Genomic DNA, 11,391 nt, shown 5'->3' on the forward strand with positions numbered 1-11,391 from the left:
AAGCTAAATATGCATGGCCCACATGGAATCTGAGTAAATCTCCATTTTTCTTGTTCAAAATAATTTGTACCATAAAAATTAGTTTTCTGTTGAAAAATCCAGGTCATAGTGAAATGACTTTGGGCTCAAAAATAATGCTCAGATTTAAAGTACTAATTGTACTTCTACATATGTTTAAGCTCTTTCAACTTTATAAATAGACTGCAAAGCCAATATGGCAAAGATTTGCTCCAAAGAAGTAGAACATACTGAATTTGGACTTGGCTATGCTTGCTTTGCTTTACAAATTAACTTTAGCAAACATTATACAAACAATGGTTTGAAAGGTGTTTGTATCTGTGGACTGCCCTGTCTGTGGCTACCCTTCAAAGCTAGCAACACTGTGGAGGCTAGCCTACTAGATGCTGGAGACCTGTGGCTCAGCCACCGCCACCATTCATCAAATGACAGAAAGAAGACTGAGGCTGTTTGGGACATTAGCCCCCAGTTAATCTGACAAATTAAGATCAACTGTTAAAGAACCACCATGTTGAGCTCCTTCCACTTAAAGAATATCATCAGCTAAGAAAATAAATATGAAGTTTCAGTTGTTAGCTTTGGGTTTCTTTTTTTTTTTTTTTTGGCCAGTCCTGGGCCTTGGACTCAGGGCCTAAGCACTGTCCCTGGCTTCTTCCCGCTCAAGGCTAGCACTCTGCCACCTGAGCCACAGCGCCGCTTCTGGCCGTTTTCTGTATATGTGGTGCTGGGGAATTGAACCTAGGGCCTTGTGTATCTGAGGCAGGCACTCTTGCCACTAGGCTATATCCCCAGCCCCTGCTTTGGGTTTCTTATGACGTAGCCAGAGCTAGCAATGCACTGTTGTCCAATGATGTGAATGCCATATACATCAATTTGTCCATTAGTAGAAATGGATAAGCCCCCATGCCTCTCATCCTAGCTACTCGCGAGGCTGAGATCTGAGGATTGTAGTTTGAAGCCAGCCTGGGCAGGAAAGTCTGTGAGACTTTTATTTCCAATTAAATCACAGAGAAAGTGGTAGAGTGCTAGCCTTGAGAAAAAGGAGCTCAGGTCCAGAATTCAAGCCTCAGGACCAGAAAGAAAGAAGGGAGAAGGAAGGAAGGAAGGAAGGAAGGGAGGAAGGAAAGAAGGAAGGAAGGAAGGAAGAAAGGAAGGAAGGAAGGAAGGAAGGAAGGAAGGAAGGAAGGAAGGAAGGGAGAAGGAAGGAAGGAAGGGAAGGAAGAAAAAAGGAAGGAAGGTAAAGACAATGTAAACTATTAACTTGCATTGCATTAACTATCTCGTTAATTATGCTAAAAGGCTTTAGAATAAATAAATATATATATCATGAATTATATAACAGCAAAGCTCTACTTGCTTCATTAGATGAAAGGTAAGTGAACAAATTATACTTTCAATTAAAACAAAGGTTCTAAGACTAGTTTAAAAGAATGCTTGGGTTTTCAAAAACGTTACATGTTAGTTTGAGGTATAATACTTGAGGGCTCCAATTATAAGATCATATAATATAAATTCATAGAGCCTTAATAGAAGTTAGTAACTGCTAATTATTAAAATAGCTTTCATGACTTAAAGTACTTAAGCAAAGTGGCAATGCTTTCAACTCTTGGGGATATTTGATGAACATGATGAAACAGAATTTAGTGTTATTTTGCTCTATGTAATGGTGAAATGCTCTAATGTACTTCTTTATTAAAGTGTACATACTTAGTTATACGTAGCCATGACAAAATTATCACAGACTCATCATCATCAATAAAATCTATTTGCCTGCATCTTACCAACACTAAACCAAGCAATGTTCTCTCTCCTCCGCATCTTCTGATTGCAGAGTGCTTCCTTTGTACAGGTGTGCTTCTCCACATGCTTCTACAATGACCCACAACAAAACTGACCTGGTATAATGCTCTTAGCTATTGTTACAGGAGGTTTATCTTTTGTTGCAATGAACCTTATTCTGTAAGAATGGAAGCCAGACCTGTGATTTGTTTCTAGTTATTTCAGTTTTTAAGTAAGAATTGGGAAGTAAACCAGATTTCATAGATATTACTTACTTTTACTCCCCAAATGTTTACCTATACTTGTCATAAAAACAATGGCAATATTTTCTGGTAAAGAAATTTGATAAAGGGGCTGGGAATATGGCCTAGTGGCAAGAGTGCTTGCCTCCTACACATGAAGCTCTCGGTTCGATTCCCCAGCACCACATATATGGAAAATGGCCAGAAGGGGCGCTGTGGCTCAGGTGGCAGAGTGCTAGCCTTGAGCGGGAAGAAGCCAGGGAAGGTGCTCTGGCCCTGAGTCCAAGGCCCAGGACTGGCCAAAAAAAAGAAAGAAATTTGATAAAGGGCTTAGAAAAAGATTTTTGGATCACATTAATAATATATCATCTGAGATCATTATATTTAGCCAGACAAGTCAAAGTCAAAAGCTAAATATCACAGATTCTCACTCATTTGTGGAGTGTAGACCTAGAAAGATGATGATGATGATGATGATGATGATGATGATGATAACAATTCTAGCCATGGTAATGGAACATGAATATAAAAGGGGGACTGTCAAGAAGGGATCAGCAGAAGGAGAAAGGGGGTAAGGAGTACCCCATAATACAGGTGTAGATTAAACATTTACATGGGTAGATATAGATACATTATGTACACATCTATAAATAGATACAGATGTATATATATAAGTATATACTTATATATGTGTATATACATATATGTAGTGTGTTTAATATACACATATACACATATGCACTTTTATGCATATATAGGCATCTATGTATATACATGTATATATGTATATTTGTGCATAAATATATATATATATATCACAATGAAACTCACCAAATGCTCTTTGAAAAAGAAGGAAAGAAGGGAGGAAGAAATGGAAATATGGTAGATTACCTGCATTTGATCCAAATACAGTGTGTGCATATATGGAAATCTTACAATAAAACTCCTTCATATTACAAATGCATGATCATTCAAAAGTAAAGAAAATGCAATTCAAAGAATATAATCCAACACACACACAACACAGTCTATCTTTATTTTTTCAAACAATAACTTGAAACAGAGACCAACTACATGGATGGCTGAACTTCTGTGACTTTGAGATTGATATGGCCAGGAGATATCTTTCAGAAATATAAATGAAGTTGCGTGTGTACTGAATGCAAATAAAAGCAACTCTGGTAACATCTGAACTGTTGTGTAATGCACTACATTTTTGTCAAATGCACTTTTTCCAGTAGTCTGAAAACAGACCTGGGATTCTAAGTGATGTTTATTTGATTCTAGAGGAAGCGAAAAGAAAAGAAAGTGTATTTTCAGGGGCAGACGAGGGATAGTAGAGTGAGTGAGATTGTAGTTTCCTGCTCTTAAATTCCTCTAGAGATTTCTGCACTAAAGGACCTTGAGAGTCTTGAGTCCCCGCAGTCAGTTTTGAAAAGATATTCCCCATGTGTCAGCCCATGGAAGGCCTTTCCAAACCTTCCATGGGCTTACTTACTCTCCATAGCCTGTTTCAGTGCCATGGACGTGCTGTCAAGGAAAAGATATTGCAGTGAAAATTATTTTATGATATTTTCACATCCTAAACTTGTCTTAACACCCTGGCTTTCCATGCATTGCTACATAGAATGGAATGGCCCAGGAGCTTATTCTTAGGGAAAAGTTCCAATGTCTCTTAGCAAATTACATTTTACCAGTAGCTGCAAAGAGATCAAAGAACTTAATATCTACTAAAAATAATCTCAGTTTTAACACTCCTGACATAGGCTCCCTGTCATGAAGTAAACTTGGTCCAGCCCACAAAAGCCTAAAGAAAGGTCTTAGAGCGAGAGCCATCTTGTCAAACTCTCCTTCCAGCATCTGGACTGAGGCTGTAACTTGAATAAAACGTCCTTTCAGTGGCACCCAGCCCTCACCTGTGTGTGTTGTCCAAGTGGCAGGGGCATCGCTTGTCACACTTGATGCCATAGAGCCCCTCGGGACACAGGCGTGCTTCACAGAGCTTTCCAGCAAAGCCTGCTTCACAGAGGCATGTGCCGCTCACGTGGTAACACTTCCCTCCATTGACACACCGGCAGGCCTCTGCACAGTGAATCCCATAGGTGCCAACTGGACATTCATCCTGGCACCTATCAAATAAGAAGCAGAAATTAGCTAAGGCCATGTAAAAATAAACAGTCAATTCAAGGTGGCCTCATTAAGTGCAAATCAACACTGCATTTTGAACTTCATATTACTTTGTGATTTCCCCATTATGGGTGGAAAAACAATGAGATCAATTATTCTGGCTCCAGTAAAAGTAACAGTAGTATGCCTATTGAATGCAAAGTAACAAAAATAAATATATAAAATGAGCTCAGGATTTGAAACAAAGGTAAGTTCTATTAAAAGAGGCAGGAAAAAAAGAGAAATTGCCTTATTGTTAGCACCAGCTCATAATATATATGTTTTAAACAATACATTTCCCATTTCCTAAAGGGAAAAATTTGTGGTGAATTTGAAGCTAATATTTAATTCTCTTAGCTTTCATGTTGACATTCATCTTTCCTTTCAACAATGCCTCTGCTTGTTTTCAAAGTTCATAATAATTATTGCTCCTCATTTCCAGAGCCATGTAATTAAGTAGCAGTCCTCTTGAGAAGGGGGAATGCTGAGCTTCTGAAGTCACTGGGACAACCTGTGGAAGCTCCTGCCAGTGAGCTAGAGGAAAGCTTGGAGTCTTCCAACACAAAATTTTTGGCAAGTGAAACATCTCTCTGTTGTGACAAAAAACTGCCAAATGGCAAGAGAAAAGGTAGCAGGTCACAAAATGTTACTTTATTGTCCTAAAAAAAATCCTATGAATTAAGAAAAATGAAGGAAGGATTGGGAGGGATGGGTAAGAATGTTGACGGGGTGACATTGATGAAGATGCATTGTATTCATAAACTGCTTTGTAGAATGGCAACTCCTTTGTACAACTACTTCAAAAGAATTTAAAAATGACATTAGTGCTTTGTTGTAGGGAAGGACACACTGTAGTTAAGATGGGTGAGGTGGGAAGCTGGGTTGCTGGAGGGATTTGTGGTAGAAAAGAAAAACTGATCTATCATTGCTTTGTGGAAAGTTCTAGCAGCTCTAGGCCAGTTGAGTTTCCTCTGGCGGAGGTAAGGTACTAGGGTGCTGTGCAACAGCTGGAGAGCTTTTGGCCAAAGATAGGATCTCATCTAGCAGAGTGCTCACCACAGTAGGAAACACTAGATCCAGATCAAAATCTGGATGATGGGGGCTAGGTGGGGGAGGGGTTGGTGGGTCAGGCCCTAGCTACTCAAAAAGCCAAGATCTGAGCACTGCAGTTTGAAGCCAGGAGCAGGAAAATCTGTGACACTCTTACCTTCAATTAACCACCAAAATGCCCAAAGCAAAGCTGTGGCTCCTCTGCTAGAGACCAAGCCTTGGGCAAAAGAGCTAAGGGACAGCAGCACCAAGCCCAGAGTTTAAGCACCAGTACTGCCCCCCCCCTCTCTCTCTCTCACACACACACACACACACACACACACACACACACACAGACACACGCACACCCACACTCCCAAAAAGTAGGTCAGTATTGCAGGTCTTCAGATCTCCATAATACACACAGCAAGGCATGATAACAACATTAAGCATACTTAAAAGAAACAGGAAAGACATTTGCTGAAAAGAAACAGTCTATCCACAAAGCTTTGCATGCTTTTAATGAGAAGGTGTGGCAGCTTGCGGCTGCTGGGATTCTATGTATAGAGGACAGATCTTGGCAGTCTTCTAATCCCTTTCCTGTTAACCCCCGCTGTAACAGAGATTGAATGCAATGGTGCGAAGAGAAAAGGCCTCCTCTAAAGCTGACCCCACTCACATTCCACACAACTGCAGGTACATTTATCAGTAGGTAAAGTCTTCAAACATTTAATCTTTAGAGAAGTCCTGGAGAAATTGAGCACTAAAGCAAGTATGTGTTTTCGTTTGTTTTGTGCTGGAATGTTCGTTTGTTGAAGCCTGGGCTGGCTTCAAACTTGGATCTTCAGATCTCAGCCTCTTATGTAGCCATGATTAAAGGTGTGAGCCATCAGTGCCTGGTTTTCAAATACATGTCTGAGAGTAGTACATGAGCACACTCTCCCCATGGCCCCCCAGAACGCAGGGCGTGGAGCCCTCCCTCCACCCCTGCTGGGCTCCATGTATCTCCACCCAATGCAAACCCCAGCCCTGCACTGCTGCTTGTGTGCTTCCCTGTGGCGGGGGACGCCATTCCGTTCCCACATCCTGGCAGCGATGGCTGGCCCCATGGGCAGGCTGGCATCCTCTCCGAGCCCAGCCGCGCTCCTGCCCAGGGCCGGCCAGCCATGCTGGCTCCCCACCGGCAATGGGAAAGGGCAGCAAGCACCGGGCCGCCCACCTCTGTCCCACAGCTCCTGCCACAAACAGCCCCTTGGCCACCCATTTTTCCCTTTCACGATGACAAATGTACTTGGCAGTGTGGGCTGTGGGCATGTGTCTTAACCCTAGAACCCAGATGGGGAAACAATGGAAACAGAGATTCATACCATCACCACCCACCCACCACCACCACCAGCACCATCATCGTCGTCGTCATCTCAGGAAAATAATGATTATAAAAACAACAATTCAAGAAGTTCCCTCCCCAATCTCCTACCATTTCTCTAGCTCTTCCTTGCTTTACCAAAATGTACCAGAAAAGTAACCAGCATTCCCTTGCTCTGTTACTCCAGATAAGATGAACCTGAGCTCACTGGCCTTGTGTGCCTGTTGTTTCTGTATTGCTTTTCATTTGGAACAAATACCCACTAGGAAATTTATATTAAAATGTCTAGTGAAATTAAACATCCCTTAGGAGTCTTTTCTAATCCCTTACCTATTTTACCTCAGTGCAAGTCATGTGACAGATTAGACTATTCCAACACAGAACCTAGCTGGTGGTTATTCAAACACCCTGAGAAGCTCAATTAGAGATTGTAAAAACTATGAACTAATGGTATCAATAATTCATATGCCAAAGAATTAAAGAAAAATATATAATCAGATTAGAAAAGGATAAAAAGAAAGATCTTTCAATTAGGTGGATAGATGCCTGGTGCCAGTGGCCATGCCTGTAATACTCCTTGCTCAGAAGGCTCAGATCTGTGGGTTGTAGTTTGAAGCCAGCCCAGGCAGGAAAGACTGTGAAACTCTTGTCTCCAGTTAACAACAAAAAGGCTGAAAGTGGAGCTGTGGCTCAAGTGGTCAAGTGCTACCTTGAGCGAAAAAGCTCAAGAACAGCACCTAGCCCTTGAGCTCAGATCACAGGACATACACATAAATTAAGTGGCTAGTACTAACAAAACTCTTAATAAAAATAAGGAGAAAAAAGCACTGTAAAAAAAACAGTTTGCAAACAGTTAGTAGCAAACATGACTTATTATACCAATACCATTTCCAATAAAATTATGACCAAAGCAGGAATTCTTGCATCAATCTCTACTTGTCATGATTGTTTCAGAGGTTCAGAATAATGTAATGATGTAAGAAAATGAAATAGTCATTATAAGCATTGAAAAATGACTTATCTTTATTGGCAGATGATAGAATTGCAAAACTAAATAATTCTAGTATTTACTAAAAATAAGTAGATTGCTGTTAGAAACTATGGGGAAAATACATATTTCAAAGCAAGTTGTTTCTTTTTATCACAAAACACCTGGCTAGAACTGAAAAGATCTTTTTAATTGCACATTTCTTAGAAACAATCTTGATGAGTATAACAATTAACTAGTTAGAGGGGAAAAATAAACCCTAGAGTATCATATTGAATGTAATAAAATTGGGCTTGGATTTTGGAAACAAAAAAAATAAGGGGGAAGGTGGAAAAAATTGCTAGTTGACAGTGATCATTAAAAAGTAGTGATAGGAGCCAAGCACTGGTGGCTCACACCTATAATCCTAGCTACTCAGGAGCTTGCAAGGCAAGTGTGAAGGACAGACTCCATCACCAATCAACCAGCAAAATGCTGGACTAGAGGTGTGGCTAAAGTGATAGAGCACCAGCCATGACCAACAAAGCTGCGTGAAAATGTTCAAGCCTTGGTACTAACACACACACACACATACACACACACACAGACACACACACACAAAGATGGTAATTAATTTTATGCTGTTCATAGATATCACTCAAGGTGATAGTCATTGACACCCATTTCATAGAAACAATTCAAATGTGATGCATAAGCTCCAGGACTGTTCCTTGGTCATTATATACTAACTTACTTTTCTCACTACCATAAGGGAAAGTCTGATTATTAATTGAGTTGACCAGATGAGGACAGTTAGGAGGACACATTGGTCTAAACCTAGGTTCCAAATCCTTGTTTATAATCATACTCACTGCCCATCAAATCTCTTACATAATTTGATACTCACACTCAATGAATTTGGTTATCATGTCTTCCAGGACATACAGATTAGGAGAACAGTGGAAGAAACAGCAAAGTGGAGCCTGGTGAGGTAACAGGTAACTTTCTAATACAGAAAGCTACAGACATGGATGTCACAACTACATGTGTACAGACATAGCCGTATATCAGAAATCCTACTCTACCAACACAGTAAAGTATAGCAACTAATATTCTTTTTTCTTTTCTTTTTTTTTTTTTTTTTTTGCCAGTCCTGGGGCTTGGACTCAGGGCCTGAGCACTGTCCCTGGCTTCTTTTTGCTCAAGGCTAGCACTCTGCCACTTGAGCCACAGCGCCACTTCTGGCCATTTTCTATATATGTGGTGCTGGGGAATTGAACCCAGGGCTTCATGTATACAAGGCAAGCGCTCTTGCCAGTAGGCTATATTCCCAGCCCCGTGACTAATATTCTTAACACGATGCTAAATCATAAGAAGGTAACCATGCTTTTGACAGGCACCTGAGTACATATTCCATTTGAAAGTTAATCTATCTAGAGATACTTAAAATGTAGTTGGTGTTCCAAAATGACCAGCTTTTCAGAATGATACATTCTCCTCAGATTTTGAATGTCTGACATTCTATAATTATCTTTTAATGTTTTCGCTAGCATCTTCAACTTACCTCTGCTGTCTGTGACTTGATTTCTATACATCAACTTAGTATAGAATCTTTCAGACGTGCCAAGACTTTACAGATGTGTCTGCAGCTGCAGATATGTGGTCCTGACCATGCCCCTGGGCCTTCCAAATGGCCCTTCCCACCATTAAGTTTGGCCTTACCGTTCCCCGGTGTATCCTGGACTGCAGTGGCATTGGCCTGTGGCAGCATCACATGTCCCTCCATTATGGCACTGACATTCTTGGGAACAGTTCCTTCCAAAGCGACCCTCAGGGCAAGGCTGACCACACACTGTGCCCTGCATTCAAAGAGACTTGGAAAATGAGATGAGCCTCTAGCCAGAGAAAGTGTGAAGGGGAGGGGGGAGGAAACAGAAAGGGCCAGAGTGTCTGGGAACAGGGCTACAGGAATATTAGATTGAGGGAAATTTAGAACAGTAGTCACAAAGTCTTAAACAGACTTATTTACTTTGTAGGCTCAAATCTTAGGAGACATTCAAGATGGCAGAATAGTAGTCATAAGAAAAATCCATATTAAAAACTGAAGCCTAAGATACAGTTACTGATTATGGCAACCTAAGGAACTCATAAATCGTCCTAAGCAGTCTTCCTGTGTCTAACATGCACAATAAGTCAAGTATTCTTACTGAGCATCCCTTACATAAATAGCAGCATCTGGTGTAAAGGATATCTCCAAATGTTTCCCCAGATGTTCCAGAAAAAATACATTGTCATTGGCTTCACTTTTTAAAGGGGAACATAAGTGCAATTTTGTACACCTGAATTATCAATGACATTCTCTAAGAAATATTTCCCTAAGAATCAATCTAGGAATTTATTTCAGAAAAATTAAATGGATTCAATAAATAGGTTCATAAATAGGTTCAATAAGCATTTCTGTACAAGATCAATAGGAAACCTTATTTCCTGGGGAGAAAACTTAAGAGAATAACGGACATTTCTCCACTCCCAAGAGGTTGCCCATCTTGTCCACTGAAATCATTATGTTTATTCTGATCCTATGTAGATTAGAATAAGATAGTGAGTCAATAAATCAATGAAATATGCTACTGTTTTCTACTTCATTTATCTACATAACTTGCACTTATAGCTTCTGACTTATTGGGGTTATAATAATTTATTGGAGTTATAACTAGAGAAAACAATATATCTCACATAACAGAAAATTTTCCTGTTTTTTGACTGTCAAAATGTGTTACTCTGTTTTCTCTCCCTTAAAAGAAAAAAAGGCAGAGTGTGACCCTCTGAAATTGGAGGCTAGCAAACAGCAGATGGTTTTGTAAATGTTTATTCTGGATACCATAGAAAATACATTTCCTCTAACTACTGGCTACCCACAAAGGCAGTTGGTGTAGTAATTGAATCTCCTATGGTGGTTTCTGGCTATCTGCAAACAGGGAAAGTTCTTCCACAGACTCTTGGAACTGAAAAGGGCCTTTGAGAGATGGTCCACAATTGTGCTTAGTGGAAAACCATGGACATGCCAGGCCTAGTACTAAGCATGGAGAATTAAAAATAAAATAAAAATCCCTACTTAGTGAATGGGGATCCAATATTAGAAGAACTCTAACCTCACCATTCTAACACTGCATATTATACACTTGTAATATAAAAACACAACTAAAAGAACAACTAGCTAGGGGTCAGTGTAGTGAGTAGTGTCTGATGCAAATTCTTAGTCTCACAGGGCCTGCCTCTATCCATAATGGTCTTTTATAAATCCAAAGATATTGTTGAAACATTGTGCATGAATAAGAATTAATGTGAACAAGTGGTTTTAAGGAGAATACTTTCTATTCATTAACATATGTGTGAGCACATGTGTGAGCATGTGTGTATATATTAAAAGAACATGTATTGATCTTTGAAAAAGTACCTAAAATTATAGCATGAATAAAATGTCATAAAAAGATGTACAAGTTGAAAGCTAGATACACGCAGAAGGAAAAAATGACATGGAGTATTCATAAAGAAAGATCTATGGAGAACCAGAGCCTAGTGGAAGAGGTGGAGAATAGGCTCCCATAGTCCTGTGGAGGGGCTCCTCTGTCTGCCTCTGGACTCACTGTCCTACATCATGACCACTCCAGGAAACATCTTCAGCCTCAACAGGAAACAACTCCACTGATAATATTTACTCTGAAGTCTGAGGGGCAAAGCACTGACAGACAGGTCCTCACCCAAAGAGCACAAAGCACTCTGGACATGGTCACTCTAGTAAAGTTTTTTCTCTTGCAGAAGAT

The 11,391-nt window shown here is 40.1% G+C and overlaps 1 protein-coding gene across 4 annotated transcripts in view; it reads right to left on the reverse strand.

The window, feature by feature from the left end:
* Window positions 1-11,391, reverse strand: part of Megf10 (multiple EGF like domains 10) — a 115,070-nt gene that overhangs the window by 46,353 nt on the left and 57,326 nt on the right. For all 4 annotated transcript variants that reach the window (XM_048356893.1, XM_048356892.1, XM_048356890.1 and 1 more), the window contains exons 7-8: window positions 9,290-9,426; window positions 3,956-4,168 (exon numbers count right to left, since the gene is read on the reverse strand). In XM_048356893.1, the coding sequence (XP_048212850.1) occupies window positions 3,956-4,168; window positions 9,290-9,426 (350 nt within the window). The remainder of the gene's footprint in view (window positions 1-3,955; window positions 4,169-9,289; window positions 9,427-11,391) is intronic.

Source organism: Perognathus longimembris, chromosome 11, assembly GCF_023159225.1.
Source record: "Perognathus longimembris pacificus isolate PPM17 chromosome 11, ASM2315922v1, whole genome shotgun sequence".
NCBI lineage: Eukaryota > Metazoa > Chordata > Mammalia > Rodentia > Heteromyidae > Perognathus > Perognathus longimembris.